The 17146-nt window shown below is 41.1% G+C and overlaps 1 protein-coding gene across 2 annotated transcripts; it reads right to left on the bottom strand.

The window, feature by feature from the left end:
* Positions 1–709: 709 nt before the first annotated feature.
* On the bottom strand, positions 710–16347 carry kdm5bb (lysine (K)-specific demethylase 5Bb). Of its 2 annotated transcripts, XM_053317705.1 has the most exons (28): positions 16005–16347; positions 14484–14561; positions 13825–13947; positions 13564–13734; positions 12924–12980; positions 11713–11862; positions 11476–11569; positions 11246–11373; positions 10564–10722; positions 10260–10379; positions 10012–10170; positions 9658–9839; positions 9307–9469; positions 9068–9187; positions 8190–8384; positions 7751–7932; positions 7459–7583; positions 7150–7300; positions 6945–7059; positions 6127–6482; positions 5107–5245; positions 4849–5028; positions 4601–4762; positions 3492–3977; positions 3310–3394; positions 2984–3189; positions 2635–2889; positions 710–944 (listed from the first exon to the last, which is right to left on the bottom strand). In XM_053317705.1, the coding sequence occupies exons 1-28, from the start codon at positions 16176–16178 to the stop codon at positions 807–809; spliced, it is 4653 nt and encodes a 1550-aa protein (XP_053173680.1). In that variant the 5' UTR covers positions 16179–16347; the 3' UTR covers positions 710–806. The 2 variants fall into 2 exon arrangements, with proteins under 2 accessions (XP_053173680.1, XP_053173681.1); XM_053317706.1 differs by lacking the exon at positions 12924–12980.
* Positions 16348–17146: the final 799 nt, after the last annotated feature.

Genomic DNA, 17146 nt, shown 5'->3' with positions numbered 1-17146 from the left:
AGAGTCTTGTTCCTTCGTCCTGCTACATCCCGACTCCGTCCGTCCGTCCCTCTCCGTTGCTTTCTTTCTGTACATCACACCATCAGCTAAAAGCACCAACACAACTCAGCGGCGATCATCAAAGCCATTAAAAGTCAATTCAGACAAAAAAATTATTGCTCAGATAAATAAACCTATTCTACAAAAAATAAAATAAAATAGAAATAAAATTGGGAATAATTATATTAAGATGCATGTACTAAACACTGGATTCAAGGAAAAAAAAATGTAATAGTCTTTTTTTTCTCTTTTCTTTTTTGTGGTGATAAAGGGGGGATAAAACCTCGACCCCTTAGCTCTGGTTTAACATGCAAGGAGGTTCCAGAGAAGATAATATTAACCCTTGATTAAACCGTCTCTACTGTTGTAAGACCCCCCTCCCCCCTTTGTGACGGGGGTCTCATGCAGCACGCTTCACATCCTCCGTTTTATTTATTTTAGTTTTTATGTTTTTTTTATCATCATTTAGACAACCACAAACATCTCATTAAGAAGAAAGAAATATATATAATATATATATATGTAAAAATACAAAAAAATAACTAAACATTATAGTTCTGGACAACGAGTCAAAGAGGAGATAGCACCGTTGTTACAAAAGGGTCGGACAGACGGGACTGGAGGGGGGGGGGGTCGGAGTGGGGCAGTAGGTGGGGGGGGGGGGGTTAGGAGGGGTTGGGGGGGCTGGGTGATACAGGATCAGTGACTGGTGGCTTGTAATAACGGACTGACGAGCGGCAGCCATCCTTCAGAAAAACGTCCCTCCTTCATTTTCTCACGCGCCCGTCGTTCAGTGTACACCTGACGCAAATGTAGTCCTCCTTCTCCGCCATCTCTGGCGTGACGCCGACGCAGACCTGGTGGAACCACTGGTTACAGCTGCCGTCGCACTGGACCCAGTCCACCTGCAGGAGAGGCACACGGAGGGGGGGAGGGGTTCAAAATTAAGATATTGTCTTAATGTCGATCCACATACTTTACTTTTATTGTAACATATCTTTATTTTTGTATCTGTTTTTATCTTTTTGTATTTTTATGTTACATATGTGTGAATTTGGTCGTTTACTTTATTATTTAATGTTAATAATAATAATGAATTCTTCCATGTTTTCCTCTTAAAATGTAGTTTTCTGGGGTCAGTTTGACTCCACGTGGCGGGTCTGGGTGTAGAGAGGCACTGTAACACCTCATGAGCAGATCCAAATGGTACTAGGTATGGTAGTTTTTAATAGTTTTCAGCAGTATTCAGGATAAAAATCTGCTAAGTGTTTTTTGGTTTGTAATGTGATAGAAAATATGAATTCAAGATAAGAAAGAGAGTTTTCAGTGAATTAGAGCTCAGCCGCATTGCTCTTGGAATGAAAACAAAGGTTTTGCCCACTGATATCGAAACACTTATCTCTTCCTGTCTTTGTTCATATTTCTCTGTTTGCTGCTATGACTCATAAATAATGACGTGTGCTTTTATATGTCCAGAAAGCCACAAAGCTTGATTGGGTAAACTTTTGTAAACGCCTCTGACACATCTTTCTCTCCTCTAATCCTCAAGCTTCATGATTCAATAATTAAAATGTAATGCTGACGATGTTTCAGCTTCGTTTTGCTCGTGTTACAAGCTGTTTGAAAAATGTTTACCAGTCAGGGAGGGTCTAAATAGGATCCAGTATTTTTAATTCTCAACTTCTACCAGATAATAAAAATCAGGTTCTCAACCTCTTCTGCAAAGATTTTGACAATTAAATGAATCTGTTGGAATATCCCTTTAAATGTGTGTAAATTCATTATTAAACATTATGATACTGAGAAAAAGAACCAACCTAATATTTAATCATCAAGTGAATCTAGTAATTTAGTAAAATGTCATTTTCACTGGACTAATACATATTGATGTAATTATATAAAGAGCTAAAACAATTAACTGACAAGTGGATCAGCTGAAGATTAATCTGCAACTATTTTGGGAATCAATCAGTCTTTTGTGTCACATTTGTGGCAAAAATGATAAACTATTACCCTTTAAAATTGGGATGATTTAACGCTTCTCTTTCATTTTAATAATCAGAAACTGAAGATAGAGATTTTAGATTTTGCGGAACAAATAAAATGACATTTTTCACTATTTCCTGACATTTTATAGACCAAAGAAGTAATAAAGAAAACCATTAGATTAATCAATAAACCAAAGAGCTGATGCAGCCCTGGCTCATATAAATGAATTATATATTATATTTGGTGAAATTTCAATAAGGAGGATTTTTTTTTATCCTCTACTGGCGAGAGGATCCTGATCTAATCTGTCACGTCTGGTTTCCCACGCTGTCAGAGTCCCTTTAACTCATCACACCTGTCAATCATCTTTCTGCTCTTTAAACATCTGTGATCCTGTAAATCTGTCCTTATGAAACTCAACTCATCCCCTTAATGAAGACGTTTTATGTTGATAAAGTCCAACCACCACAGTCTTCCTCCGCTGCCTGAACACCTGATAGTGACTCTTAATTTAAATAATGTCTCCCTGAAGTGGAAAGCAAACCCTCCGCTGCAGAGAAAAAGGTAACGAGGCTCCGCTGTTAACCTGACAGACGTTATTCTCACCTCGTCGCCCTCTGGGAGCTGACACCTCTCCGCTGGACACACGGCCATCTCCTCATCAGAGTCGTCGGACTGGGAGAAATCAGAGCGCAGAGAGGACGAGGTGGAGGCCGGCCTCTTTTTATTGATCTTCTGTCTTTTGTGAGAGTGCTTTTTGTCCTTTCCTCTGTGCTCTACATCTGGACTTTCCCTCTCCAGATGCCGCTTCACTTTCTTTTCTGAGCCAGTCGTAGTTTCCCTCACGCTATTGACATCGTCCTGAAAATGAAAAAAAAAAAAAACCCATTTAAACAGATATTCAGTTTTTAACACTTTTTTTTCAGGCTGTTCACTTGGCGGTGAGATTTTGTACCTGGTTCAGTTGCAGATTTTTTCCCTGAGAGTTAAACTGCACGTGGTTGTCACAGTCTGAATCGTCCTGCGATGGCGACATACATCCGTTTGTGTGCTGGCTGGTGGCTCTGTCCAATAAAACGTGGTAGAGACTCTGGACCTCAGGAAGAGACACCTGCAGCAGGAGCCCCTCCACCATCAGCTCCTCCAGCTCCTGACTCAGACCTGAAACACAGAGAACACAAACGGACCACTTAACAAGACTCCAGTTTTCATCTCGGACCATTAAAGATAAATGAAACACAGCATGGGAGTGATTTTTCTTTGCAGTAACACGACACTCACCCTGCAGCGGTATGCATCTCTGCTCGGTGTAGAAGACAGTCTGAGCATGGCTTGTCCTATTCCACTCTGGAGTCAAACAAGGAGCCTAAATCCAAAACAGAAAAATCACAAACTTCACATTTATAGACTTTTTTTCATTCTACTGTTAATAAAAAATGTGTTTATAGGAGATGATGAGTGACCTGAGTGTTATTTTGATTTTCGTTGCTGCCTGACGCCCAGCGGGTGAGAGTCGGAGGAGTTCCCGGTCGCTCTTCCAGTTCTGGTAGATTGAAAGAATGTGAGATCTCTTGAGCTCGATGCTGCCAGTCAACCGTCCTTTCCACCAGATAGTCCAATGCGTCGCCCTCCGGCAGGCGCACGCCTATGTGCCGCAGAGACGCTAGCAGAGGGAGGACTTTGTTCAAGGGGGGCTTTTCTGATCTCTGGCACTGCGGGCAGAGCCACGGCTGTGTTTCGCAGGAGTCCAAAGGGTCTCGGACGCACACGCTGTGGAATGCATCCCTGCAGAGTTCACACTGCAGCATCGCACCCATGGGCGCCTTCTGACAGACGCACACCTTCAGGTCCATGCAGTCCGCTGTGGGAAGGAGCTTTGACTCATTTGCTGCCCTGAGATTAGAGAAAGCCTCCATCTCCCTCATCCGAAGCTCCTCCAGAGTTGCCATCTGGTGAAGAGAATAAAGACGGAGTGAGAACGTTTCCCCGACGGTGAGAGCTCATTTATTCCATCGACTGCAGCTCCTTTTATGTCTACAGAGTCTAAATGTGATCTTATTATAATAAATCCAGCTTTCTTCACCTTTGTTATATGTTACATGATTTTGGTGTATTGTTGTGTTTCAGGGTATGTGGGTGTGCTGGGCCGATAGAGTTTGTTTTTCTTTTGGTATACTTTTACTTTAGTTTGAGATACGTATGCATACTATTGAGATTCAAGAGTTATAAGCTTGTATTCTTTTGATGTTTGCTCAATTTTTTAAAATGTATAATTCGTTCATTCAATTCTTAACAAATATTTGGTCACAAAAAATAAATAAATGCAGTTCTATACAGAGGCTGCATCATGGCTCAGGGTTCACATGTTTTACCTGCCTGACAGCAACCTGACGGACATTTTTAACATTTTAAATCTATTTTCTTGAGCTTGATGTGAGTATTATTGGCCTCTGAGTGCTGCTAAAACATAGGTGGCCCTCTGTGCCTGTGTAGACAAACATGAAGGACTGAAGCTGCTGCTCTGTTAACATGCTGCTTTCAGGCTGTGCAAACGATGTGTTCAAACACTTACTGCAGAGTTAGAATCCTTGGTCTCTGAAAGCGCCTTTTCCACGTCTGTGAGAGTGTTGAGCCTTGGTGTTTTCTTTTTGTTGGTTTTGGGTGATTCTTTCCCTTTCTTGGCCCTCCTCTTTGGAGAACCCATATTTCCAACCTCACATCTTGGACACAGGACCTGTGTTGAACAAAATAACAATGAGGTTGACAGCTGATATCTTTATGGGTTTAATATTCATTTAAATTGATTTTGGGGATTTTCACCTCCAGCAGGCTGAGGGTCGAGTCTTTCTGAAGGAACGTTGCAACTGTAGATTCTTTCCATTCTTGCACTTCAACCATTAAAGACTCCAACCTGTCTAAAGGCTCCAGGTGGACCTGAATGGCTTGTCCTCGTAGAACCATGTCAGACAGACTGTCCACCAACAGTATGCAGCCACTGGCCTGAAAAAGAGCGAGTTATGTCAGTGTTTTAAGTCAAACCACATCAACCCATGGCAGAAATATCAAGAGTGTACTAACCTGAAGCTCCTCTGCTTCCTGAAGCCACTCTCTGGCTTTTCTGATGGTGTCTTTCAGGAGGAGACAGTTTGGGAGGTAAGCAGGGATGCCGGATGCTTTCTCGGCAGCAGCACTGAGGGTCTCGATGGAGTGTGGTGGTCTGGTGGGAAGTAAAACATAATGACATGATAGACTGTTGGTTATAAAGCTTGACCCAAACCTCCATCACCTCCAGGTTAAGTACTAAATGTCATGACATTTTCTACAGACATCCCCACAGGACGCTTTCAAAAAATATCTTTCCAACAGACATTTTTAAAAAACGTTGAAAATATCCTGTGCACACATTTTTTATTATTAGGTACCTTAAATCTTTCAGTTATTGACAGAAAACCAACACTTTTTTACATGGAGTACAATCTTTAGAACATAAAAACTGTCAAACGTCTCGGGCAAAACACTTGAAAATATGATTTCAAAGCTGATTTTAAAGCTGTGAAGCTCAAAAATTCAAAAGCTGCGATAAACTAAGCATGGTGAAGGAACAAAACACTTTTAGAAAATGTAGAAATTTAAGCCCCAACTTTTAAATTAGTTAATTTGATAATGGAGAGAAGAAATGCACATTCCTGACAGCCATGCCATTAAAAGCCTTGGAGAAGCAACTTGTGACAGTTAATACTGAACAGCACTGAGTACCAATGGAATGAGGGCAGAAATCAACATGATGCTCACTTTTTGTTGATCTTGTTGAATATTCTAGCAGCAGCATTAGCTGGAATTAAAATGAAGCAAAATCAGGAGCACTGACGTAATATTACATTATTCAGCTACAATCAGTGCAAAGACGTGGACAGAAAGTTACAGCTAAGACTGACAAAATAACATTAAGAAATGATTTGCATATGTTTTTTTGGATTAAAGCTAGTGTTAACAGAGCATGAAAACCTATCAAAGTTTTCTTGTTTGACGTTTTCAATGTTTTTCCACCTTGCAGCTTAGACGCTAACTCCACGACGGATGAGTCAATGCTGCCCTCACCTGGCTTTCAGCAGACTGCTCGCCTTGTCCTCCCAGTGCTCGGACACGGTGAGCAGCTCCTGAAGGCGTGCCATGGCTTTCTCCACAGACGGATGAGCGGCCAGGCCGACTCCCTGGTCGATGAGCCTCCTCATGGTCTCCAGAGTCAGGGTGGAGGGCTGGGCGCTGGCCTGCTGCACCCCTTCCAGCCAGCGTGCTTGTTCCAGCCTCACTCTGAGGCGAGGCAGCTCCGGCAGCTCCACGTCAAAGTCGAAGCTGACGTCTAACAGGCCCTGGATCTCGCTGACGCTGGGAACTTCATCTGCCAGGACCTTCTCACTGTGCTGCTGGAAGTCTTCGATGCGATTCAAGAGCTCCTACAAAACAAAACATGTAATTGCATTCAGAATTAATCTTTTGACATAACTGATTTCTGACTTCATTATACGAGTTTCCCTGACTGTTAATCTAAGAAGAGGAACAGTCCTCATCCTTGATGCCTTTCCTCTCATAAAAGTGAACCACTTTCATTAAAGCAGAACATAAATCCTCCATTTATGAAGATTGTCTATCAGTCACATGTTCACACACTGTTCTGCCCGACTCTTTGAAGCAGCAATGATTTCTTCTGATAGCATTTTTACGACTGTTTGAGCTCCTCATCGTCTGTTATCTTGAAAATAAAACAATGTAACGCCACCTTTTCAAATGTAATGTCACAAATAAAATACATTACACTTACATTATATCCCACAGTAAAATGATGTAGTTGTCTTTGTGTGTTTTGTCTAAATGTTTAACATGAATTTCATCTGATACATTTCTCCACGTCAGCGTACCTTCAGCAGCGGGGCTTGAGGAAGACTGCAGGGAAGGTTATACAGCTGCCGCACAAATGAACTCAGCTCCTCTACCGTCAGCTGGCTCCGTGATTTCACAGTACCACAACGATACCTGGCGGAAGACGTCCAGTGGATGACATAATTAACCTCGGTATTATGTGAATACAAATAAACCTGCTGTAGTAAAGTGTATGGATGTTACCTGGTCTGCCTCTTGCCATTCAGTAGCTGCTGAGCCACCAACGAGCATTTGTCTGCATCTTGTGTGACCATACGTAACCGACGCAGCAGGTCGTTTTCAGGGAACCGCATTGATTCTGATTCGGAAAGAAGGGAGCGAAAGACGGGCAGGCCTGAGGGAGAGGACACCTTGTTAATCACAGTTTGGTACATAAAACAACATTCACAGATTAAATAACCTAATTCATTTCTGAATAACCACTGGCTTTTTTTTGTGACTGTGATCATTATTAACATTTGCTTTGTTTTCTTATTTGTTGTTGCTGTTTACCTTTCTTCTTTTCCAGCTTAGCCTCCAGAGTCTCTGACACACGGGAGGCCCAGCTGTCATACAGTTCAGCTCGCTCCTTCACAGCGCTCACCATGGGTAACAGGTCGTCCAGTGTGAATCTGTAACTGCAGAAGGAAAAAGAGTGTTGAATTTACACTGAATAGATACACAAATCTACTTCAAAACATGCAGATTTTATATGATAAAAAACATTCAACACATTCTTACATCTCACAGACACCCTGCGGTCGCTCATCTCTGTTAACTGTCATTCAGCTCCAGTGGGACTTACTTCAGTGTGTAGTTGGTGATGGGGCAGGAGCAGAGATCGGCGATGTGGTGCAGACACACCAGCATTCCTGGGCTGCAGGGACAGGTGACGGCAGACAGGTAGCAGGTGGTCCTGCACTTGACACACTGCCGCTCGTCGTCTTGGAGATCGTCATATTTCGCCTCCTGGCTACGCAGCATTCCCTGAAGATGTGAGACAACAAAAGGTGTTGAGAGGCAGTTAAGTGTGATGTGGTGAGTGTGTTTGCTCGAGTGAACAGGGTATATGTTTACGCTGTGTTTAACTTGTTATTGTTGTAAAGAAAGCTGTGAACATTTTACAAACTACCTACAATTCTTACAAGAAAAGAATCTGCACACTGAGGAATGTAATTCTGACAAAACGTTCATAACATGTGCAGTAAAATGGTTTATGAACATCATAACATGAAGCATCCTACCATTTTCTTCACTTTGTCTCTGAGCTGCTTCTCTTCTCGGATCATGATGACCATGTCTCTGTGGACAGATGACGCCAGGACCACATCGAGCGTGTCTGCCTTGGAAGCCATGTTGCACACCATCTCATCATGGGAGAACACATTGTACCGGTGCAGCATTCGATAGTGATCAACACACTGCCTGCCGAGAGGCATCTGGTGTAATAGAAAAGAAATTAGTTATAAGAACAGTTATGTAATGTTGAATCAACATGATCTATGTTTAATAAACTGATATTACCCCCCCCCACACCCCTAATAGCTGTGTCCTTAATAAAGTTTGAATTGATTTATTGAAATTAGAAAACAAACTGTGCCAGTTCTCTATTTTTCTTCTCATTCTTCATTAATTTGTCTGGTTGCAAAACATTTCATGGAAATGAATCATTCAGACTCTTAGGTTAAATACATATGAACTAAGAGGGTTTGTCTGCCAAACAGAGGGGAGATTTGGGATAATTGCTGCTAAAGAAGGACTCTGACTCTCTGTTTCTAAACTGCGAAGTGTTGAAGCCATTTTTATGCGATCAATGAATTGTATATAAAAAGGAAAGTGAAAACAGCCTCAATGAACGCTGGAGAAGAGTTGTGCAACTTGTTTCCATCTTGATGTTTTAAAACAGTAATAACTCATATCAGTATGCGTTTGCTGCTCAGCCATCACTCAGACTAGCTGTTGTTTTTATGTGTAATAATTTAAAATAATTTACTATTAAAAAAAGAAGACTATTGAATACTAGTTCCCTTCTTATGAAATGATGCATGAAACAGATTTTTCATTTATTTTACAAAGAACTTCAATGTGCTGCTAGGGCTTACAGTAGTAAAATGATGCATACCCAATCAACCGTGCAGAAGTTAACCGCCTCAGCGAAGTTGAAGCCCTGATTGAAGCCGCTGTGGTAGGCTCTCGGAAACGTGATGACAAACTCACCAGCACACTGGTTTGTTCTGTAAATCTGAAAGACAAGTGAGACAAAAAAGATGATTTATTTTTGTGTTAAAGAAAGCTGCTTGTTGCTGTGGATGAGACGTGGAGAGGACCAGTGCAGGTGAGAACAGCCATATGAACACATACTGGGACTCCGTGGTCCATCAGGGTGTTGGGGTTCATGATGGTGACCAGCTGGTGCAGCAGGTCAGGCTGAGACTCAAACAGCTCCGGGGCCAGTTTCTTCATCACCTCCTCCAGCTGCTCTGCGGCAAAACCAGGAGCTCCATACCAGGTTTTTGGTTCCCCCCTTGAAATAATAAGACAAACAAGTCAGTATAAGTGTTTAGAAGTAAGTGTTTAGTTCACTCAAGCCAAAAAATGAGGAAATCCCCCCCCCCCCCCCCCCCAAAAAAAAATCTAGACCAGATTTTGGCAGCAGAAGCCACTGCAAAATCTAGAAAAGTTTCAGTATGAGCAGATGTTTTTCTCAAGTACCAGTGGAGGTAGTTGATGGAGTAACTCCAGTGATCCTCGATGTGCCAGCAGAAGGAGGAGAAGCACATGCCAACATAAAGCCACGGCAGCGTCATCCCACAGATGTCAGCTGTCACATGAGTCAGGACAGAAGGGTTCATCATTGCCAGGTTGTTGAGGTTCCAGCCACACTTGAGGTATTTCTGCAAGTGACACAACATATTCAGATCAGTACATACACAGTGCATACCATTGAATTATACATTAGACTGATGCTACTAAATACACTGACACATTTTCATTCCACAGACAGAGCTATACGGTTTTAAATGATTATTTCAGGGGAATATTTTCAGTGTTTTGTCATCAGTTTACCTCATCGGCCGGGGAAACTTTAAATCTTCCATTAGGAATGGGGAATCCGCTCCCAAACTCCTTTGAGGCAATATCTGCTCCATATTCTACAGTAACATCCTCCTCGATGGCTCCCACCAGGCGCCAGAACTCTTTCTCCACCAGCTCTGTAGGTACCATCTGCAAAATACATGAAAGGGACGTTATGTTTTAAAATCATCAAAGAAAGAGAGGCCGACAAACCTACTTTGAAACCGTTTTGTACTTACATGAACTGGCATGTTGAAGTAATCAGATTTGAATGCATCAGCCATTTGCCCAAATGCACGCAGGGAATAATCTCTGTAGGCCTGCTCAAAGCCGAACGCCTCATGAGGTTTGCTACATTCCTACAAGGAAGATTTAGAAAAATGGCTGAATAAACATGTCAAATGTATTTTACAGCTGTTTGATGGCTTTCATAAACATTTAATAAACATAAACTATCTTTTTATGAGTAGACACACTTATTGTTTTTATAATTTGCAGCGCTCATTAATCTAGAGTCACTCAGACATCGCAGTTAATCTTCACCTGAGCCAAACACTTGGGGCACCTCCAGTCTCCTTTGGGGACGTCGTGTAGAGGAGGGATCAGGCAGAAGGTGTGGTAGCTGTCGTCACAGCCGTCACACAGCAACAGACGGTCTTCATCTCCCCCGCTGCCACACATCAGACAAATAACCAGATCCACCTGGGGAACACAGAAGAAGTGGATTGTGATGAATCGGTTTCAAAGCCATGACTACTGACAGAAGTTATCTCAAGACTTGACTAAATAGAAAGTCACATAAATTGTCTGTAAAACACTCAGAGAGCCTCTTCAGACAGGAACCTGTTACCAAATAACACCAAATTTATTTTGAAAATTAAAAGTGAAATGTACTCCTTGAAATGCAGATGATTTTCTGGGTTATGTGACAGTTCAATAATGTTTAAAACTACATTTTCCATCATTTCTGCCACTTTTTACATCCTCCTGTCAATGAATTCATTTGTTCTGAATCTTTTTTTTTAAATCTTTTATGCTATTATATGTTAATAATAATGTAAAGTTTAATTTAGTTTCATTTGTTTTGTGTTGTTTGTGCACACTTCTGTTCCTCAGTAAGACAATAAACCACATTAACAGAAGCTAATGGCAATCCTTTAAACAACAAACTTCATATAAACAAAGGACAAAGGATATTTTACAGCTTAGCTTTTAAAAGACTTACTGGACTCGGAGGAACTGGAGGAGGGAGGTATTTCTTGTACCGTTGGTTTGGCTTGGTTTTGTCAGGTTCGATTATTGGTTCCTTAATTTCAACAGGTTCCTGTTTGACTGGAATGGGAATCTCTTTTTCTGCAGGACAACAGTAAACATTACTAACACTGTCTGCACACATAGCCATTAACTTTTGATGTGAGCTGTTATTGGAACTATGTTTTTTCACTGGAGGCTTACCTGGCTCTGGCTTGGCAACAAAAGAGCCCATCCTTCGCCTCAGGTTTGGCTTGCTGTCGCCTGGCTCACCTGGTTCAGTCTTCACACAGATGTTCTGCAGAAAAAGTGAGAAATGAAGTGACGTAACATATATAACTATTAAAACTGTAATATGAGTGCAGCAACATGTTAATAAATGTAAAGAATCATCACTACTGCTGGTTTTATCTCTCTGAGGCTGTCTTCAACCACACCCACCTCACACTTCATGCGCTTGGCTCTGCGAGCTCCGGGGTAGCTCTCGGGCATCAGGATGGGCTGCCTCTGGTCCTGCAGCTTCTGCTCCTTGGGGTCAGGGCTGTCCATGCTTTCTGCCCTCTCCGCTGGCTGGACCGGCTTCTGAACATACTGAAGGAAAAAGTATGCCGTTTAAAGTTAAAAACTCTAGTTTTCATAATAGTTCATGGCCAAGTTCTTAGTGTGTGTGTGAGATAGAGTGTGTGTGTGGCATTAACTGCACTAACACCTGCCGATGCATATTTATCTTGTACATCTATGATTGTGTTGCGATAGTATTATCATTTTATGTAAAGCACACTGAGTTACTCTGTGTATGGAATTTGTTTCATAAATTAAGTTTGACTCCACTAAGATATGAATGGAATGAAGCTATAATATGAATATGCAAATTACACGCAGGTATATATTTAAACCAGGAAGTGTGAGCTTACCATGGCTTTCACTCTACAGGAATCTATGTCACTATTACATCAGTCTACTGGTGGTAATAACATAAATAAGCTAATCCTACTATGTGTGACAATTACTGGGAAGATACAACAGCCAACATCATTTGGTTTAAATTTAGTTTCAACTAAAAACATCCTGAGAAAAAAAAAAGAAAAAAGAGGCCATAAGAAGGATGTGGTTAGTTGTCACACCGCACAGGGAGCACAGAAACTAAGAAGGAACATGCCAAATAAGGAGGAGGACACATTTGAGCTGAGGCAGCAGTGTACAGGTAATGAATGTCAGACTGTTGGGAGCTGCAGTTTAATTAATTATAGTAGCACAGTAGCACTAGAGAAGGACTGACGAGAATAGAAATCCTGCTACTATATATATATTATTAAGAATAAAAATGAGAATAGAACTGATAAATAACAATCATCTTATTGCTGCCATTTTTTTTTTTTTTTTACATTTGAGTCAAAATAAATGTAAATTGTTAAACTATCTTGTAGAGCTGAGGATGACTTCTTAATTGAGATCCATTAGCTGTAAAAAACAGCTGTCATTTAATCACTGAAAAAACACTGATCTGAGAAGGGTTAATCCCCAATGATGTGTCTGCAAAGATGATAAAAATAAGCTAAAAGAAACAACACGGTAAACTGTCCAGCCATACATAAACATGCATTGGGTTAATTAGGAGGCCTAGTGGCTTCTAAACCATGACACAAACATACCTTTTCAAATTCAGGATCAGCCTCCAAACGCATCAGTTTGGAAGCTGCCTCTGGTGCCTGAGGCAAGAGAGAGCTTGGGTAATTAAACGATTTAGAGTGACCTCTCCAAGAGGTCACACAGTACCAATCCAATGATCTTGAATAAGCTCTCTTGCAAGATGTTATGTAATATTAGGGAGCAAATGCAGATACTTTACATCACAGGGCACCAGATGATAAATTCATAGCCAATATATTAGTCAGACAACAGAGTTAAGGGCTCCACAAAAACAGAAATAATAGTGCAGCCCCCCCCCCCCCCCCCCCCCCCCCCCACGCCCCCTTAAAAAGAATTCTAAATAAAATATAACAAACATAGTTACAAGTTGCCTGTTCAACACAAATCATGCACATCCTAATAATGCATTTATTTATATTTATTTAAATGGTGCTGATGTGACCCATATTCCCTTCAAATCTAATAGGACTAGCGGCTTCTTGTTCGAAATGAAATTTGTAACTAAGAAAACATTAAATATTTGGTGGTATAGATTTGCATTATTAGGTCTTTGTTTACAGATGAGCCATTCGCTGCTGTTTGTACGACAGCTTCTTTTTGGGAACACAATATGCAGATACACCGATGCAGTGTTCAACTCACCAGGAGGTTTGTTCCACTCTGAAAGAGATTGTAGGGATAGAGGATTTTCTCATAATGCCCTCGCAGGTGTGAGCCGACAGCTTTGCCAGGGGCGAAGCCCATCTGATGTGCAATCTTGGTCCATCGCCTGCCCTGACAGACAATGTCGAATCCACCCTCATCTGCTACCAGCTGCAATGATAGTAAACGGCTTTAATGGTACTGTTGGATTGTATTTTAAAATAAATATATAAATGTTGTGTAATGACACCAATCATCAACCTTATTTAGCCTATATAAATCCAAAATCTTCCTCTCCACATGAGGAATCTTCAGGGCACATCCCTGCAAATCCCAAAATTTGGCAATCTGGTCCAAGAAGTTGAGCTTGACTCTGGTCTGTGCCTGGGAAAACATATAAGCAATGACATCAGTCGGCTACAAATAAATTCAATTAAAGCAAACCAACCAAGACGAGGAATTCAAGGCATTTAAGGAAAACAAAGAAATGTACTGGGAAACATAAAACCCAAAAATAACCTGAAAAGGCTGATATTCATCCAAGAAAATGTGGTGAAGTGTCATATTGCATTTTAAATGCACCATGATAAAATATAAAAATAATACCAAATGCACTTTATGCATCTTTGTTTTAGTTTGGCTTTATCTCCAATCTAAATTTGCAGTTCATCCTTTGTTACATAACATTCTTACAGGCATTAATAACATTGTGCTTTATTACATAATTGTTATTATTGATGCACAAACCTAGTAATTAAATTAATGAAGTGAAGACGGACAACTGACAAATGTACGATTTATCTGGCGCACAAACACACACACACACACACACGCACGCACAAACACACACACACACACACACACAGAGATATGCAGGTATTGTCAAATATTTATTGGTATATCCGAGTATCAAAGCTCACCTCCAGCTCATTGAGCCTCTGGATCCGAGGAACAAAGTGAAGTCTGTCAACATCGCATGCAAATGGAGGCTGCCAACCCTGAACAGCAACAAAAATAAACGTAACAGCACATGAAGGTCATCATAGCTTACAGCAGGGGTAGTTACAGAGTGGACAGATTTTTAGGATTGACAAGTCATATTGCTATCTAATTTTATTTTCCGAGATAATCCCCCCTTGTGACAAGGTTTGTTTTTTTTGAAGATTTGACCCAATTTTTGGATTAAAAAAAAAAAATCTTCACCCAAATTACTTGATGAAGCTTAGATGAAGCAGACGAACAAAGCAAAATCTCCACTATTGCAAAACAGAAAATCAAGTTTGACAAAAAAACAAGGCCTGCTGATATTAATGAACATACTGATCTTTTTTTTCTCTCCAGTTTTATAACTCACAAGAAACAATCAACACAGGGCCTAGCATGTGTGTGGAGGACATAAAGGGCCCCTCATCATAAAAAAACAAGGAGAGAGACCCAAGTTCTTGGTTCAAGTCAGTAGCCAACATCCCCCACTGGCACACAAAATGGCCAGATGGAAGACTCACTCACCAGCCCAGCTTACCACAAAGCCAACATGGAGGACAACACCCTACAACACAAGCTCATGCATGAACAGAGGTTCCTCTTCAAAGACACTAAAATGATATTAACGTGTAACAATGTTGTGTAATAAGAGAAAAACTTCCAAAAAACTCTTTCAAGCAACAATGGTGGTCTTTGTAATGGAAAATAACCTCATGTACTTCTTGTGTAACCATGGGATCTTCATTTCTTTTCTTCTCTTTTAAAAAAAAATCCAGCATAAAAAGGAGAGTATTAGTTAGGATTTGACACAGAAATTAGCTATGCACACTCAAACTCAGGGTATTTATTAGAAAGTGGCAGCTAAGATGATGGATCACACACACTGACCCAACTGCATCATGATGCTCTTCCAACAAATATATCCACCAATTCACATTAACTGCATGGCTTTACAGCAACCAAAATATACAAGTGCAATATAATAACATGCACATACTCATGTCTATATCATCTCTATCATCTTCTACGTAGCCTTACAGCTTCCGCATTAGCCAACTAACAAGCCAACGCGGTGTGCTGAATTATGACAGGTAGCAGTCGGCTAGCTGTTAGCATTGAGCTAGCTGAGCGGCTCAATGACCGGACCACACCGAGGCTTTGTTGACACACGGGCTGGACGACAACAAACATCCACTTTGACACATTTATATCACTCCTAACGTGCTCGAAATAGTGTTAAAAAAAGATGTTTTTAATTTTTTTTACAACGTATATACACCCCCGTTAAAAAATGTGAGCTGAGTGAGCCAGTAGCAGCACAAAGAATGAACATAGCTGTTGTGTATCCGCCATGTTGAACAGTCCCTTTAAATACCCCGAGACGCTCAACGGCTAACTGCCTCAACGGTCAACTAACTGAGCATCCTCGTCGGTTAATCAGCCGGTGGCTCACTCACCGGAGGTGGCCGCACTTTGCAGATGCCCGTTTTCTCGGCGATCGGACGGATCTTATTGATGAAAGCATAGGGATCTTCAAATTCTTCCCAGCTGGGCTCGAAGACCGGGCACTCCGGGGGAGGCTTGAACTCGTCCGGCCGAGGCTCGCTCATCGTTTTCGGACAGGACAGCATAGGACAGGACGCTGCTTTGTTTTAGTTTTTAAATGTGTCCTCCGTGTTTCGGCTTTCCGAGAGTGTTTATTTAAAAAAAAATCCCGTTTGTTCACCGTCAGACTCGGTCGACATCAACACGAGAGGAGGCAGCTTTACACACACACTCACACACACGCATACATACACACACACAGTCACACATTCACACACATACACACATCCACGCACAGTGAGGGGAATGTTCCACGGCAGTGAGCACGTCCGCTCAAAAAACTAGACACCACACACTTCTTATTAATGCGTGTGTTGAGTTTAGTCACAGGCTGCCGGTGACACGATCACTTATATGGTATAATATGAAGAGTTATTTTCTCAGTTTGCTCAACACAAGAGTTTCATGCTGTCTAATGCCGAAAAATAAGTGTGATTGGTCTATAGAAAGGAGACGTGCACAGAGGCACGGTCAGGTGCAATTCACTGTCACTGCAACACTGTGCAAGTAAATACCAAAATATCGATTAAAAATGTTATTAAAACAGTGTCTTTAAACATTTCAGGAGTCCTAATGAATTTTATGTGTATGTGTGTGTGATATTGTAGTCTGTCATAGGCTACTTTTGGGGACAAATTGGGAACTTAAGACCAATTAATTGAGGATGGGTTGTCCGATTGGGGAGGGGAGGAGGGTGGGGGGCAGGAAGTGGTGATGGTTAGGGTTTGGGTAAGTCTACACAGGAAATGAATATATGTCAATGTAATGTCCCCAAATGCCTGTGTGTGTCTGTGTGTATGTGTGTGTGTAGCTAGTGAAGAATACATGATTAAAATATAAACCTGGGAGAAAGTAGACATCACTGCAGTACATAATTCATATTTTTTTATACCTTTATTGGATGTTATTAAATAAAGATGAATGTTTATTAAGAAAAAAAATCAAGTTTATGACTTCTTGAGTAATTGTGATTAATTTAGAAAGTGTTTAGCTT

The sequence above is a fragment of the Scomber japonicus genome, chromosome 4, assembly GCF_027409825.1.
Source record: "Scomber japonicus isolate fScoJap1 chromosome 4, fScoJap1.pri, whole genome shotgun sequence".
NCBI lineage: Eukaryota > Metazoa > Chordata > Actinopteri > Scombriformes > Scombridae > Scomber > Scomber japonicus.
This window is presented reverse-complemented; position numbering and strand designations above follow the sequence as displayed.

Coding starts and splice junctions, on each gene's coding strand:
- kdm5bb (XM_053317705.1), bottom strand. CDS start 16,178: ATGCTGTCCTGTCCGAAAACGATGAGCGAGCCTCGGCCGGACGAGTTC. Junction 6,483..6,944: donor CTCAAGCCCCGCTGCTGAAG/GTACGCTGACGT, acceptor TTTGTTTTGTAG/GAGCTCTTGAATCGCATCGA. Junction 945..2,634: donor AGCTCCCAGAGGGCGACGAG/GTGAGAATAACG, acceptor CCTCTCCTGCAG/GTGGACTGGGTCCAGTGCGA.